At 39.5% G+C, this 17,395-nt stretch overlaps 1 protein-coding gene across 5 annotated transcripts; it reads right to left on the bottom strand.

Moving 5' to 3' along the window:
• Positions 1 to 629: 629 nt before the first annotated feature.
• LOC141495842 (uncharacterized) lies at positions 630 to 16,401 on the bottom strand. Of its 5 annotated transcripts, none has more exons than XM_074197636.1 (5): positions 16,302 to 16,401; positions 14,990 to 15,129; positions 10,406 to 10,532; positions 9,791 to 9,889; positions 630 to 6,812 (listed from the first exon to the last, which is right to left on the bottom strand). In XM_074197636.1, the coding sequence occupies exons 2-5, from the start codon at positions 15,020 to 15,022 to the stop codon at positions 5,008 to 5,010; spliced, it is 2,064 nt and encodes a 687-aa protein (XP_074053737.1). In that variant the 5' UTR covers positions 15,023 to 15,129; positions 16,302 to 16,401; the 3' UTR covers positions 630 to 5,007. The 5 variants fall into 5 exon arrangements, with proteins under 5 accessions (XP_074053737.1, XP_074053726.1, XP_074053747.1 ...); XM_074197625.1 differs by having other exon boundaries at positions 16,278 to 16,401; XM_074197646.1 differs by lacking the exon at positions 16,302 to 16,401 and adding an exon at positions 15,299 to 15,411.
• Positions 16,402 to 17,395: the final 994 nt, after the last annotated feature.

Here is a 17,395-nt window from a genome sequence, read left to right on the forward strand (position 1 = left end):
TTTCAAGACCTTCCAGAATTCCAAAAGATTCATGATGAAACATGCTATCCCTCTCTAGATTTGATTGACTTTTGATGGAGAGTAGACTGAAACATACTTCTTTTTTTTTTGAAGGGAACAAGGAAACATGACTAATGTAGAAGTTTACTTTATATGACTATATATAATTTGTAATAAAATTTCTTTTTCTTACCTTCTCGTTGAGTAGGAGAGGAGTTAGGGAGAGAGAAGGAATATGGAATGGAAAAAATAACAAAAATTGTCTCAAAATAAAGAGAAGACAGGGAAAGGGGGAAGGAAGGAGCAAAGGAGGGAGAAAGAAGGGAGAGAGGCAGGGAAGGGAAAGGGAGGAAGGAAGGAAGGAAGGAAGGAAGGAAGGAAGGAAGGAAGGAAGGAAGGAAGGAAGGAAGGAAGGGAGGGAGGGAGGGAGGGAGGGAGGGAGGAAGGGAGGGAGAGAGGGATGGAGGAAGGAAGGAGGGAGGGAGGGAGGATAAAGGGAGAAGGAGGGAGAGAAAGAAAAGGTATGGAATAAGGAAGTAAGAGTCATTATCAAAGAACTGTGAGACCACTAGTGGCACTGGAACATGAAAGACCAAAAAGGGAATCATAGACAAAAATTGTATGTCACATTTGAATTTATTACACATAAAAGAAAATCAATTTACATGAAATTGAAAGTCTTCAGTTCTATATACAATATTCTTTTTCTGATCTACTATATTTACAGAAGCACTCTATTTATTTTTAAAAAAAAAAGGATTTAAAAATGCACTATCCTCTTCTCTCAGTTTCCTCCAAGCATGATTTTTGTCACATGAACATCAAAGATTTTGTGATCTGGTGGTTCAATAGGGAGTAAAAAGCAGATCATTAAGATAAAACACATTGATTAAATCACATTATACATTAGTTTGATGCAAGAATAAAGATTAAAGTTTACTCAAGCACTCCTGATTGTTATTCTCCTTTTTTTAGTTTAAAACCTATTTTTCCAGTCTTACATTCTTGGAATTCATTTTGTTTTTGTTTTTGTTATTTAAGGTATTGCCTATGAAATCTTTTTCTTCCCTTCTCTCCCTCCCTAGGCCTCTGGATGCATCAGACTTTGCTCAAAAGGCACATTTTTGTAACTAAACTTTTAACATGATGAAAGTGTCAACCAACATAAACCTGAGCTGTATGGGGAATTTCCTCAATACTAAGAGCTAAGAGAGAGCATGGGGTGGATTTTCCTTCCAGGAGACCTAAGTCTATGTGTTCAGTGGGGACTATCCTGGGACCAAAGGGCAGAGGACAACAAGTACATGTTGATCACATGGCAAAGAAGTCAACATCAAGATACTCTTCAGCAAAATTCAAGCTCAAAATTTCACAAGTGAATCAAATCATTAGGGTTTGCCATTTTGGTCCACTTGTTTTGAAAAAGCACGGACTCTTCTAAGGGATAGGAGTTGCTAAAAAAAAAACTCCACAAGATGCCATTCTCTAGGCAAAATTACACACCCTTTGACTAAATAGGAATAATTGCAATGCTTCCCTTCCCAGTGTGGCCGGGTGATTGCACACACACATATATCAGTCATTACCAAATTCTATAAATACCATCTTAAAACCACACCCTAGATCCTCAGCTTTCTCTTAACATTCCACAAATATTCTATTCCACATTTCATGAACAAGAAAAATTCTGTGATCAAGAGATTTATATACAAGGTAAAATAAAGACAAGGTAAAGTAAATCCTACTTACTGTCTCACAAATGCTTTCAATTGATGTAGGATAAGTCTCTTCTGGTGTTCCTTATTGCTATTCTTTTCTAGTCCGACACAATGTATTTTTTAATGTATTACTATATTGTTATGACAAAAACTTCATAACAAATAGCCAAACCTTTCTATAAAATACAGTCCCTGAAAGCAGTTTATCAGGTACTAACAGAACAAAGGGACCTACATCGTACCAATATTGATCATTTTATATTTTGTTACATATAATATATATATATATATATATATCTTCTCCCTCTCCATATTAATTTTATATTTTTGTTATAAGTTTGGGTTTTGTAGGGGTATTTTTGTCTTTGTTTTGTAGGGTTTTGTTTTTTGTTTGTTTTTCTAATACAGCAAATATCCATAGGCCAGTTCAAGACAAAGCTATTTCCTTTAGTTAATTCATATTTCTGCAAGAATAAAAATAAAGTCTCTTTTGTAGGCTTTAGGTCCATAAGCAGATTGATGAGATTTTTGAAATAGAAAATTATATCAGTGTATATTTATTTTAGTTTGTACACAAAAAATAATCCTTATTTTTCTTCTTACTTAAAAATTTCTGTCTTGGAATTTCCCTCCAGAACCAATTCATGCTAAGAGTGTTTTTAAAGGGACAGCTAAGTGGTGTAAAGGATAGAGCACCAGCTCTGGAATCAGGAGGACCTGAGTTCAAATGTGGGCTGGGACACTTAATAATTGCCTGTGTGACCTTGGGGAAGACACTTAATCCCACTGTCTTAAATAAATAAATTTTTTAAAAGTGTTTTCAGACTTTAGTTTGGAGAGTCCCTTAGCTATTCAACCTCTTCGTTTTCCTACTAAATCATCTATCTTCAAGTAGGATTTAACTCATCTTCCTAATACTTAGATTCCCCCCCCCATATTACTTTTGCTTCTTTCAATCTATTCTTTATGATCTTAAGGTTTTCCTAATGGAATATATTTCTAGCTCAACCACTGAAAACTAATTCAAGGAATCTAAAGAGTTGGGAAGGAGCTCAGAGGTTATAGTACAATTTGAATCTGAAGGGGAATATCCTCTGTAACAGCTGATAAGTGTTGTTTACCACTTAAAACAATGCTAAGGAACCACTAACTCATGAAGCAGTCTAACCCATTCTTTTGACAGATCTGTAATCAGAATGATTGTCCCTAACATAATAGCCTTCTCTCCCAATATAAGCCCTCAGAAAATCAACACCAGGTTTGAGTCAACCTGATAATCAGCACCCTCTCAAAAATGCATGTTGTATCACCCAAAAAACATTTATACCAGACAGGCAGAAGACAGAATAACTTAAAACAAAAGGTATTTAATCTAACAGTTTAACAAATAACCCCTTGCATACATGAGGTACATATTCTTACAAGTTATCAGAAGTGCAGATGGAAAGATCATATTTGGAGAAAATATACATGACCTGGGAAAACTATGGAAGCAGGACCCATAGTGAAGATGTTTGTCAATGAAACATGGGAAGGGAAACATGTCAAGAACTGATATGGATATGTCACATATGTGACTAGGCTGCTGTTATCTCCAAATTGCAGAAATCCTAAATCTGGTGATGACAATGAACTATTGTCTGCTAGAAGCTGTCTGCCTTCCATCATATATCACGCCACCTTGGCAGGGTGTCTCATGTCAACCGTCCAATATTGCTTCTAAAATGATCTCATGGTTATTGAGCTAAATTCTGCTAGTATTAAGAGCTACCTACCAATCTTTGATCCCATCTACTGTAATGCAGTGTTTACAATGTCTTTTCTTATAAAGAGCAGGCTGAAGCTTTGAGCTGGACTGTATTACCTACATCTGGGGAACTAATAAACACTAATAAAACATCCCCAAGTCAAGCAAGTCTTCTCTTTTGTATTATGCTGTCTGATGCTGATTTCAAGCTCACAGTATTAATCATTATCTGACTTTGAGATCGAACATTTCTCATAACTGACATCGTATTAAATTTTATTATATCAAGTATCTTGAGCCCACATCTTCAAAAAGCATTTCTTAGATAATTGCTCCTAATGTCCACAGGAGTTTTGTATAGTTTGTAACATTAAGATCCACATTATACCTAATAATTTCTATCAGTGGCATGTAACTGTAACAGGAAATCAGAACAAGAGCTAAGTGAAACACATACATTCCACAACCTGCCTTATTATGTAGTCATAGTTAAGACTCAAGCTTTCAAGGCCTGCTTAGATTACATAATGAAATGTAATCTTCTTAACAACTTTGCTTCTTGTTCATCTCTCTAGGTTAAAGTAGAATATGTAACTCAGTTTTCTATATGAATTTATCAATTTATTCTCAGAACATCAATCTCAGAGAAAGCATATTAGCTTCTCAGAATTGTGTCTCCCTTACCTCCCACTGCAGCTGTTTCTTTAACCTAGGCTGACATTACTTTGTCCCCTCTTCTCTGAAAGGGTTTCTTTCTCTCCAATATGAATTCATTGATGTGCAATGTTATTCTACTGTTTCTGAAAGCTTTCCTAATTTTCTTAAGTGTAAAAGGGTTTTTCTCCAGAACAAATTATCTCATGTTCCCCTAGCAATGGGTTAGACCTGAACATCTTCCCCATCTTGTTTATATTCAAAGGGATCCTCTATTATGAATTTTACTATGTACCATAAAGTTAGGATCATAGACTCTTATACATTCATTACAATCAAAAAATTTGTCACTAGTAAGAATTGTGACATTCTTTAAGGTTTCTCTACCATTTGAAAGCATTTTAACATTTATTACATCAGAAGGATTTCTCTTAAGTATAAAAAATATTAGAAGTTGGAGTTAGACTTTGATTATTAGTAAAAAAAAAAAATCTTCCCTGCTAAAATTCAGATATCATATCATTGAATAAATTCTTTTAAATGAATTAAAGCTTTTTGTCCAATCAAAGGCTTATCCATATTCATTACATACCTAAAGTTTCTCTCCAATATGAACTTTCTTAAATGAACATGGCAAAGATTTTCTTACATTCATTGCAGGAAAGGTTTTCTCTCCAGTATAAGTATTTTCTTACACTGATAGCTTCTCATGGTTATGAAATATTGGTGGGAAGTTACACTTTTATAATTATATCTGTAGAGTTTTTCTCCATTATGAATTTTAAAATATATTTTATATTTTCCCTTCTGGCTATAGACTTTGCAATATTAAATTCAATGTGCTTGCCCAAGTTTGAGTTATTTTGTGTGCATTTTTTCCCAATATGGTTAAAGGCTTCCCTTATGAGTTCTTGAATGTCTGTTAAGTTTTCCTTTCTGGATGAAGGTTTTTCCACATTCATTGCACTGAAAGGGTTTCTCCCTAGTATGATATACTTGATGGTAAATTAGGCTTTGTTGATTGGTAAAGGCTTTTCCACATTCATTACATTCATAGGGTTTCTCTCCAGTATGAATTCTTTTATGTCTTTTAAGACTTCCATTCTGTCTAAAGGCTTTTCCACAGTCACTACATTCAAAGGGTTTCTCTCCAGTATGAATTTTTTTATGTATATTCAAATTTCCCTTGAGGTTGAATGCTTTCCCACATTCATTGCAGACATAGGGTTTCTCTCCAGTATGAACTTTCTTATGTATGTTAAGGTTTCCTCTTGTGGCAAAGACTTTCTTACATTCATTACATTGAAAGGTTTTCTCTCCAGTATGAGTTGTTTGATGATGAATTAGGCTTTGATGATTAGTGAAAGCTTTCCCACAATCATTACATTTATAAGGTTTCTCTCCTGTATGAATTCTCATATGTCTTTTAAGATTTCCCATCACAATAAAGGCCTTCCCACATTGGTTACATATATAGGGTTTCTCTCCAGTATGAATTCTTTTGTGTCTATTAAGGTTTGCCCTCTGAGTGAAAGCTTTCTCACATTCATTACACTGAAAAATTTTCTCTCCAGGATGAAATATTTGATGATAAGTTAGGCTTTGATAATTAGTGAATGCTTTCCCACATTCATTACATACATAAGGTTTTTCTCCAGTATGAATTCTCTTGTGTGATTTAAGGCTTCCATTCCACCTGAAGGCTTTCCCACATTCATTACATACATAGGGTTTCTCACCTGTATGAATTCTCTTGTGCTTATTAAAATCTCTCCTTAGCATGAAAGCTTTCCCACATTCATTACATTCAAAAGGCATCTCACCTGTATGAAATCTCTTATGATTTATAAAATTTCCTTTCAAGATGAAAGTTTTCCCACATTCATTACATATATGTGGTTTCTCACCAGTATGCATTTTTTTATGTACCCTAAGGGAGGTAGGGTACCTGAAACCTTTCCCACATACATTACATTTCAGATGTTTTTCTCTAGTATGACTCAATTTATGTGTCTTAAGGATTCCCCTCCGGCTAAAGCCTTTCCCACATTCATTGCATTTAAAGGGTTTCTCACCAGAATGTATTATTTGATGTTGCTTAAGGGATGAGTGGTATCTGAAGCCTCTCCCACAAGCACTACATTCAAAATGTTTCTCTCCAGTGTGAATTAGTTTGTGTGCATTAAGGATTTCTTTTTTGCTGAAGGTTTTGTTACATTCATTACATTTATAGGGTTTCCCTCGAGGATGTGTTCTATGGTAAAGAATAAGGTCTGACTGGTAACTGAAGGGCTTCCTGCATTTATTATACTTGAGTTTCTTCCCAATGAGAATTCTCTTAGGCTTAAGTGGGTCAAAAAATTGCTTCAAACTCCTTCCAAGTATATGGTATTTAGGAATATTTTCTCCTAAATGAATTCCTTTTTGGGGAATAATAACTGGTCCCAGATTGAGTTTTCTCCCAAATACATTACATTCACGAACAGATTCATTAGTGGATATTACCTCCTGAGACTGTGTTTCTTGGCTTTCTTTATGTCTTTCTAATCGGATATCACAATCCCAAGTTTCTCTCAATGTGTAATGCCAGGAGCCTTCCTTTATGAATCTTTCCTTCAATGATTGTCCCATAAAAATATTCTGCTTTGCAGTTGACTCCTTGACTTCACATCTTGCCTTCTGAATAGGAGAATCTGAAAACAGTAAAACTATATCAATATCCATTTTCTTCCAAGCTAGGAACTTTAGAAATCTACCCAAAATAAAGGAATTTGTGCTATGTGCCAGACTACATTTTTTTCTTCAATATGGAAACAATAGGACAATCCTTGCTACCAGGAAATTTAAACCCAAAACAGGTGAGGAAATAGTAACAGAGCAACTAGCTAGGAGTTAAAGGAATTAATTACAAAATTAAATGAATTAATTACAAATTTTAAAAAAGGTGTAGATAGCATCAAATTTTCATATTGGTAATCTACCTTTTCAGAAAGAAGTAAGGATTTAATTTTAGAAACTAGGACTTCAAGATAATCTCCAGGAAAAAAATATAAGGCAAAAACTTACCAAATCATTGATTTATATCCACTTCTGGGGAAAAAATATTGATCCCTAAATTACAGCATAAATTCAATAAGAAGAGATTATGCAAACCAACCATTCTTTACATTTAAGATGAATCAGCCAGTGTATGACGTGTTGCAATAGGCATAAAGGTACCTATATTTTAGCAACCTATTTAGAAAAGATTCTCTTTAATAATAAGATAAAAACAAATGTTGGTTAGATGAGAGAGATAATTCAGTGAATTTGCCAGCTGCTCAAATCACCTTATCCCAAAAGTCTAGAATATGGAGTTCTGGTGAATATTCAGTAAGTTCTTTGGTTTTATGCCTTAGAATTGGTCCTTTACCATTTTTGATGAATCCTAGATAGCAGTCTTACCAAACTTACTATTAACAGAAAAAAAAAAGAAAGCCTAACTTAATGATTAGAGAGCCAGTATTGAGAGCCTTCCTCTTGACCCACACTGTCTGGGCAAATTATTTAACCTCTCAGTTTTCTAGGAAACTCTGTAAGGTTATAAGGAGTCACTATGCATAGGCAACTCTAGTATCTTCACCTTACTCTAGTCAATAATTTTATCCAAAAATTTAGATAAATCATAGAGAGCATACTTCCCAGTATTGTGGATGGCACAAGTATATCTAATACATCAGATGAATAAATTAAGAGAAAAAACTCAAAAGCAAAGAAAAATGGAACAGCATAAACAATAAAAATAAATGTGAATTTCTACATTCAGGATATCAGCTGTAGCAATATAGGGTTCTAAGAGACATAGTTGAGCAGAAAGTCATTGTCAAAAGGTCTGGAAATTTTAGTTGACCCCAAGATGCCTATGGATCAATGGTAAGCATTGATGCAGGGTATCCTCAAGCTATTCTCATGGTCAAGAAGAGGAACAGATCAGACAGTAGAAAAGGAAAGCAGCATGACTGGCCCAATACAAAGTCATTAATATCTAGATGGGAACTTGTTAAGAGTTTCCTAATAAAATGCTTGGTTTTGAATTTAGCATTCAGCAATTTGAAGTCATTATGATTATGTGCATAACAATTATGAGTTTTGTGTGGGGATTACATCATACTCTGCCTCTAGTATTCTTGTCCTTTCTTCATCTGTTACCCATTCCAGATCAGTGCTCAAGAGCTTTTTCTCTCTGGCAGTCCGTTCACTCTATACCACTGTCTCTCATTCTCATGACTATCATCTGCAGACGCCCAGTTCATTTTCCCAACTTTTTCCCAGACTTCAGTCTCTGTCTAAATCTTCCTCTTCAACCCATCTCTGTCTGTGCTCATCTTCTCCCCTGCGCCCACACACTCTTACATGGAGGCACATCACAATCATCCAGTTAGGAGAGAGCTGGATGGTATTCTGACAGAACCTTTGAGTTAGAAAACACTCTGGTAGCCATCCTCTAGACCCTACACAAGATTGAGGGTCCCATAGGCATCAACCCCAAGAAGTATCATCATGAGCTAGGTAATAATTGAAATGTGGCAGAGAGTAGGACAATATTAAAATTTGAGAAAATATCCTGGGAAAATAGAAGAGAATCAATAGCAAAAACAATGAATGTAGACAGAGTAAGAGAACTGAGTTAGAGTTCTAGTTACTCCAGTTACAAGGTAAGCAATTATGTATGGACAGTAAAAAACAAACAAACAAACAAAAAAAAAAAACCTCCCTGAGTTTTAGCAGCTGCAACTACAAATTGAAGATAATGACTCACTTCACAGATGAGAGACATGATGAGACAAGAAATGATCTATGCATATAAACTATTGATACCAGAACAAAATCAAAGGGAGACCTTAAAGATCGTTTTCCATAGAGCAGGGAGACAGAAGCCAGATTACAGCACTTTGAGGGAAAGAGATGGGGTAGAAGTAGTAAATTGGAGGAGGGAGTGGAGAGGATATAAAAAAAATGAAATTATATGACCACTCCTGTGTTCAGACATAATGCTATAGGACTGGAAGAGGGAGAGATGAAAGATGAAACAGAGAGAAGAAGGGACAGATTGGAAGAGGAGGATAGGAGAAAAGAAGAAAGACAGGAAGAGGGAAGAGAGGAGGGAGAGAGGAAGATTGAGGTAAAAAAGGTTGTAGGTGGTATTTTGTGTAGTAGTCTCACACAAAAAGGAAAGAGGAAAAAATCCAAGGTATTTAAGACAAGCAATAAAAATCAATGAAAGGATTTTATTTTAGATTCAAGCTGGACTTGTACATATTTGGCTATAAATGCATACACATACATGCAGTTACAACATGTGAAAGTAGAAAGGCTTGAAAAGAGAGATTAAAATGCAAAAAGTAAAAAAGGATGGGGTAGAAAATTATGGAATTCAGAGTAAAAGTAGAGGGGCTAGTATCAGAAAAAAGAACAACCTTTATCAAAGAGATAACAGGGAAATGAGTAGAAAAAGAGTCAACAAAGTGAGGTTTTAAGTGAAAAATAAGTTCCTAGGAGAGAACTCAAGAGAAATAAAACAGCACTTCTACAAAGATCTAGGAATACTTAAGAGCCCCTGTCCAATACTTACAATGACCATTTGTGATGGTGCTCACAGTGTGTTCCATCCATTCATTCTTCACTCACTCACCTAGAAAAGTGTTAATCAGGACTCCACCCTCAGCCATCCATGGTGTTTCTATTTTTTCCATCTGGGCAATCACATCTGGGATGGAAACAGGAACTCCTCCTTGTGGGTAAATAAATGGGAGAGTGCTGAGCTTAGAAATATATCCCAGAGATCCATATTGCCCTCCTTCTCATTAAAGAATGAAGGGCATGCCAGGCAAGACTAGATAGGAGTACAAAGGACTCCTGAAGTAATCGCCATATTGTGTTTCCTGGAAGAATGAGGAATGGGTCACCAGCTCAAAGGAAATGTCTCCTCTGTTAGGAGAATATAAATCTTCCAAGTCTCAAAAGTATCTATACTGGGTCCCTGGGGTAACTCACCAAATTGAATGAAGAGCCCTGGGGGAGGTATACAGCCTTAGGGGTGGCATAATAAAACTACTGGGCTCCCATTGTGCAATGCAAACATTTTCACTTAGAGAGAGAAGAAACACCAGTGATACTGGTCACCAAACAACTGTGAAATCTCCCCCCATCACCTGCATCCATAAGAAGGGAAGCTCATCAGTCAGCCAAGAGAAAATGAAAAGACAAACCAAGGGAAACTAACAGTCTGAGGGAGAGCCCACCTTACCAAGGGAGACAAAATTCTCATAGTTCTCCAGCATTACGTCCCAATACATGTCCTTCTGAAAAGGTTCCAAGAGGTGCCATTCCTCCCAGGTGAAGTCCACAGCCACATCTTGGAATGTCAGTGGTATCTGAAATAGCAGACAAGACACAGGCTCACTTGGGGACCAACCCTCATGGGGAATAAGAGGAAGACATGAAATTAGTGGAATATAAAGGCACTACTTCTCAAAGCATAAAACAGAGTTTTAATATTTTTTGAGAATTTATTTATTGGATGTATCATTTTATAATAGACTTAATATTACAGAAAAGTTTCCTGCTCAAAGTCAGACTTACGTATGAGCTCCCACAGTGAGCCCAAAGTGATTCATACTTGCAAAACACCACCATTTCCTAATTCTTGCCTGCATACAAGATTTTTCTTAAAAGTTATTGAAATCAAGCTAGAGAAGTGGTTGGCTCAGAAGCTGAAAGGTTCAGGCTGTTCACATCACCTCCTGGTCATCTGAGCATAAAACTGCCTCTTAAGAAAGTCCAGACATCCTCTCTGATGCTTGGCTGGTGGAACTGATGCATCTCTCAGCTGAATCCCAGATGTCCATCCTTTGTTCATATTCTTCTCTTGCTAAGGCAAAAGGGACCGAGAGGTCTCTCCTTTTGACCCAGTATCAAGCCTCAACTACCAGGACACTGTCCTGAGACTGGACCAGCCCCCAAGACCCCAAAGCATCTAAGGGTGAAACTGAAAGTCAAGTGATAGATAGAAACAGACCAATCACACACTTATGATGGGCTTCGAGATTTAAAAAGGTTCTGAGTTTCATCACATTTTGGTCAGTCACCCATCAGCTAACTATTGACTTGTGCGCATAGTTCACCTAATACCAAGCTCCAGAATGATGGTTTTTCTCCTTCATTGTCAAAGAAGACCAAAATGACCACACTATGTTTGAGATAAATTACAATGTGTCTGACTATGGCTGATCAGACCAATACAGAAAAAATAGTAAGAGTTGGAAAAGGACAGGATTTTAGTGGACAGCAAGCTCAATTGACACATATGAGCAGTAGGATGGAACAGCCAAAAAAGTGCATGAACTGTTTTATGGGAGGCATCCCTTCTAGAAATAGGGAAGACACAGTCCTATTGTATTCGGCCCTCTTGAAGAGGGAGCACCATCATTTCAAAGGGGTGTTGAAAATAAGCTGAAGAGTTTCCAGAGAGGAGTCAGCAGAATGGCAAAGGGTCAACATCATATGAGAGTCAACAAAAAGACCTGGGCAGGTTTAATCCAGAGAAGACTCAGAGGGCAGAGAGAGTTGTCTTCTGGTACTGAAAAGCTGATCCTCTGCAAGAAAAACAAGGCTTGTTCTGTTTTCTCCCCAAAGGACAAAATCAGGAGAAATGACTGTTAGGGACTGACAGACTTTTAAAATCAGGCTTCTTGTTAAGAAAAATGTCCTAACAATCCAAGACATATAAAAGAGGAAAGCATCGAATGGTGGTGAGTTGTTGTTCCTCTTTGAAGTCTTCAAACAGAATGGGATGATCACTGCTCAGATATACTATAGAGGCTATTCCTTTCATCAGTTCAGTTAATGAGAATTTATTAAGCACCTGCTATGAGCCTGTCACTGTGACAAATGCTCAGGATGCAAAGAAAATAAAAAAAAAGTTCTTGCTCTCTAGGAATTTACAGTCTAACTGATGTATGGACAAGACTAAATGGCACCATCTCTTCCAACTTATAAATTCTGCTATTCTTGGACTTACATCAATTCATACAAATCACTCATTTCTCTGAAGTCGTCCTGCTTGTAGTACAATCGTCCTTTTTATTCAACCATTTTCCAAGTGATGAGAACTCATTTTGCCTTCAGTTCTTCCCTCCAGCAAAAGGGCAATATGAGCTCTGGGGCAGATGGAGCGCATTTATTCTGTCCCTCAATTCTTTAAGATACCGGGATAGAGAGAGGAGCACTGGCTTAAAAGGTTAGGGCATGAGTTTTTAATGAGGTACAATGAAGACAAAGACACAAAAAAAATTCTATGAGAATGAAATGATTTTTGCTCTTACAAAAAAAAAATGTGTATAATAAAAAAGGGGAGGGAGAAGTACAGTAAAAAAAGAAAACTCGCTTTGAAATCAGAGGACCTGGATTCAAATCCCACCTCTGAGATTTATGATGCTTGGGTGATCTTAGACAAGCCACGAGGCCTCTCTGAGCCTCAGTTTCTTTTTCAGTTTTTGCAAGGTAATGGGGTTAAGTGGCTTGCCCAAGGCCACATAGCTAGGTAATTATTAAGTGTCTGAGGCTGGATTTGAACTTAGATCCTCCTGGCTCCAGGGCTGATGCTCTATCCACTGCGCCACCTAGCTGCCCTGTGAGCCTTAGTTTCTTCAACTGCAAAGTTAGAGACTCTGAGATCTCTTCCAGCTTAAGACCTATGATCCCAAGACAAGATGTGCACACAGCAACTGAAAAACATGTGACATCTAAAGCCCACAAGGAATTTAAACCAATCCCCCAACCCCAGGGGATGTGAAAACAAGGGCAAACATTCTCTGCTCCTAGAGCTGCAAAGTGGTACAACTGTGTTAGAAAACACTTTCGAAATCTACAGGAAGCTATTCATACTCTCTGGCCCAACTAGCTGTTTCCATAACTAGGTTTTATATCTTAAGTTGTATATTTCAATGGGAAAAACCTCACATGCATGCATGTATGTATGTATGTATCGTATTAGATATATGAATAATATTTTTAAAAATTCAACTCCACCTCATTGCTCAAAACTTTGTCCCAAAAGATTGAGGAACATGCTATAAAGAATGACAAACATAAAGATTTCAAACAAATAATCTTTTTTGTCCTTCATTCTTGGAGAATACCATGAAATCACATGAATTGGATTTTAGTGGAGGGGGTTGTGCTAAGTCACTAGTCTCACTTTTTCCTCCAGAGCATCTGTGTGCAGTGGTCAGATATAAATCATGGAACTGACCCTGGAGGTAATCAGGGGTTAAGTGACTTGCCCAAGGTCACACAGCTGGTAAGTCAGGTATCTGAGTCTAGATTTGAACTCATATCCTCCTGACTCCAAGGTCAGTGCTCTATCCATTTCGCCACTGAGGAAAATCTTTCAGAAGTGATATAGAGGGGTAGTTAGGTGGCAAAATGGTAGAGCACTGGTCCTGGAGTCTGGAGGACGTGAGTTCAAAATCAGCCTCAGACACTTAATTCCTGTTAGCTGTGAAACCTTAGGCAAGTTACTTTAACCCCATTGTCCCACGGACAAAAAAAAAAAGTGATATAGAGTGATTAAGGCACAATGAACCTAATAATATATATAATTATGACAAATTTAAATGACAACAAAAATCAAATCAAAAACAAAATGGCTAGTAGTAAGTGATGGATGTGTGGTAAGAGAGACTGAATTCATATATTAGTTCTGACAATTTCTATCTGTGTGATTTTTGCCAAATCACAACTTCTGTGGACATGCTTCCTCCTCTATAAAAACAAGAGCTTCGGCTACACAGATGACACAGAATGTCCATTCCAACTCAAAACTGATGAACATCGGACAACATTGCTACTAATTTATATTGTTAAGCCTACCCCTTATTTTGAACAAATAGATAACTACTAATGAAACATGTGGGCAAATAAATATTTATTAAGTCTACTATAGGCATCTTGGTGGAGCAGTGGATAGGCCACTGGCCCTGGAATCAGGAGGACCTGAGTTCAACTCTAGCCTCAGACACTTGATACTTACTAGTTGTGTGACCCTGGGCTAGTCCCTTAACCTCAATTGTCTCTAAAAAGAAAAGTCAACTACCTACCAGGCATTGTAAAGAACTGTGTACAAACAGGCTATATCCAGCATAAATGGGAGAGAATCAAAAGCACAAAGAAAGACCCCAGAATTAAGGGGGATTAGGAAAGGCTTCCTTGTTCAAGAGACAGCAAAGAAGCTTAATTCACTGGATCATAAAATACATGCTGAGGATATAAGAGGTAAAAAGACTGGAAGTTGGGGAGAGGAGGTAGGCTAGGACATGAAGGGCTTTGACTGTCAAATGATTTTAAAGTTGATCCTGGAGGTGACAGGGAATCACTGAAGTTTGAGTAGGGGGTGATATGGTCAGACCTGGGCTTTAAGATCACCCAGATGAGTGGGGGATGACTGGTGGTAGATATACCAAACCACTGAAATAGTTTGGATGTGAGATAATGAGCAACAGGTTGTAGTCATATTCATTCACTTATCCTGGATCACTTATATATTTGCTGGAATTATACAGTATAGGAAAATCAAATGAAAGAAATATGCAGTTTTGTTTCAAGACCAAATTCATCAATATGACTACTTTAAAAAACTCCACCTCAAAGACCTAGGTCAGTATTGGCTCCATAATGAGGTGAACCAGTATATGAATGAATGTTCAAAGGAGAGATCAGCTCTCAGTCCTTTTCCCTTAGCCCAAGTCATGACAAAATTGACAAAAACTGAAGTAGAGGCCTAGAGAGAGAGAGAGAGAGAGAGAGAGAGAGAGAGAGAGAACTCACTCACTTGGGATCCAGCTGTGAGGAGCATAGAGGTCATTCCTTTCTCCTCTTTTATACTTCTTTTTGGGAGAAGAGCTGAGCTCTGAGCAGCCACAGCTGAAGGAGGGAGACCAGTCCTGCCTCTATTCCCAAATCACCAGGTTGCTGCCAAAAGAAGTGAATAAAATGAGAAGCTGATCAAAACACTGTGGGAAATGAAAACTCACCCAAAGGGCCGGCCTCCCACCCCAGGTTAATGAAAGCTGTGGGAGAGATGATGGTTTTGGAGTTGTTCTCAGTGAACTCAAAAAGACTACAAACTGGGGCTGCTCACCTCAGCCCGACCCTTGCAGATGGATACTGGCTCGTTCATCTGTCAGAAAGCAAGCAAGGAGGCTGGGGTGTTGAAAAGCTCCAAACTCTCATGGCTTAATCTGGGCTTGTTTTTGGAAACCCAAGAATTGGGGACACTGGGTGGTGCAGTGGATAGAGCACGGGCCCTGGAGTCGGGAGTGCCTGAGTTCAACACTTAATAATTACCCAGCTGTGTGGCCTTGGGCAAGCCACTTAACCCCACTGCCTTGAAAAAACTAAAACAAAACAAACAAAAAACAAAAACAACCCTATAAACTTGAGGAAAGGAGTCTACACTGCAGGCCGCGGCTGACTGACTCCTGCCCGGGCCCAGGCCCTGACTGAAAGGGTCCAGCTTGGGGGGCTGTGCACAACTCCGATGCCCAGGTGTCCCCCCGCCGCCGCTGGGGGTCTGGGGGCGCAGGAGAGGAGGGGGCGGGCCCTGGGGGCAGGAAGGGGCGGGGCAGGAGAGGAGGGGCGTGGCCAGGAGCAGGTGAGGAGGAGGCGGGGCCAAGGGCAGGAGAGGCGGGGCGGGGCGGGGCCAAGGGCAGGAGAGGCGGGGGAGGGGCGGGGCCCGGGGCAGGATAGGCGGGGCGAGGGCGGGGGCGGGGGCGGGGCCCGGGGCAGGCGGGGCGGGGCAGGGGGAGGGGCGGGGCCCGGGGCCTGGCCTGGCCTCCCAGGCGCAGCCCCGCCCCCGCCCCGCCCCGGCCTTGCTCTAGGCCCGCCCCGAGGCTCGCCCCCGGGCCGCTCGCTGCCCTCCCCGGCCCCTCTCCCGCGGGGCGCCCCCGACTCGGTCCTGACTGGCCCCCGGCCCCTCCCCTCGGGAGGCGGGTCTCGGGCTCCCCGCGCCCCGGGCTGCAGCGCGCACTGCCGGACAGACGGACACGCGCGCGCGCACACGCACAAACTCGCCCACCGGCGCCCACACAACTCCGTTTCCCCCCCGAGTGCACACTCACTTTGGCACCCGCGCGAATACCCACTCAAAGTCTCCGGCACGCGCGTGCGTGGCAGCACTGATCCGCCCCTTCCACCTCGCGCCCACTCCCCCGCCGGCAGAGAGGCCCCCCAAGAAGTCCTCCAGGCTCCAACCCCGGCCGCTTCTGAACCCGAGCTGCGCCTGCGCGGAACCCGAGTGGAACTACACGTCCCAGCATGCCTCGGGACCCGAGGAGGATTCTGGGCAATGGCCTCGGGTTGGATGTGAGAGAGGAGATCAGGTGAAGTTGGGGGGGAGAAGGGAAAGATGACAGAAGATAGGGAAAATGAGAGAAAACCAGGGCAGACAGATAGAATTTTTGGGACTCCTGCCACTCTTTACCAAGGGCTATGTCATTAAATAAACAGATAAGATAAACATGTATCTCTCTCTCTCTCTCTCTCTCTCTCTCTCTCTCAAATAAATAGGTATGTGTGTATACATATTTACATGCATAGGCATGTCCATATAGGCATGCAAATGTGTGTGCTAATGCACACGTGTATATACACATGCGTGCATACATGAAAGAACGTTTGTGTATTTACGTTGTCTATATTATATGTAGCACAAATATGCATAAGGTCAGCATTTTACTTCCACAAGCTCTCCCTTTCTCTTTGAGGCTCTATACTCTTCCTTACATTTAAAAATAACTAACCTTTATTTTCTGCATTGCGACTAGTTCTCTCCTTCCACAATTCTCTTCAACTTTCACCACTATTTAAAATAATTCTCCTTGAACAAGTTGGCATAGTCACAGAAAATAGATTCATATCTAGACCGTGTCTAAAAATTCAGGGTTCATCATGAGTCTTCTGGTTTTGGCCTGGATCGGTACACTCCCTGATTGCTGCCCAAGTCTTTCAAAGCTGTTTAATTTATTCTCCTAATTGGTTTATTTTATTCCACATAAGAACTTTCAGGTTTTTCCAAATTTCTCTGGATCCATCCATTTCCTAATTTCTTGTAGAAAGTTATTCTGTTGATTCACACCTACAATCCCAGTTACACATACTAAGACTAACACATCCATAGAGCTAGAGAATTATGAGCTGTAGTAAATTTAGCAGCAAATGTTATCAATATTGGTGAACC

The sequence above is a fragment of the Macrotis lagotis genome, chromosome 1 (genome assembly GCF_037893015.1).
Source record: "Macrotis lagotis isolate mMagLag1 chromosome 1, bilby.v1.9.chrom.fasta, whole genome shotgun sequence".
NCBI classification, from domain to species: Eukaryota; Metazoa; Chordata; class Mammalia; order Peramelemorphia; family Peramelidae; genus Macrotis; species Macrotis lagotis.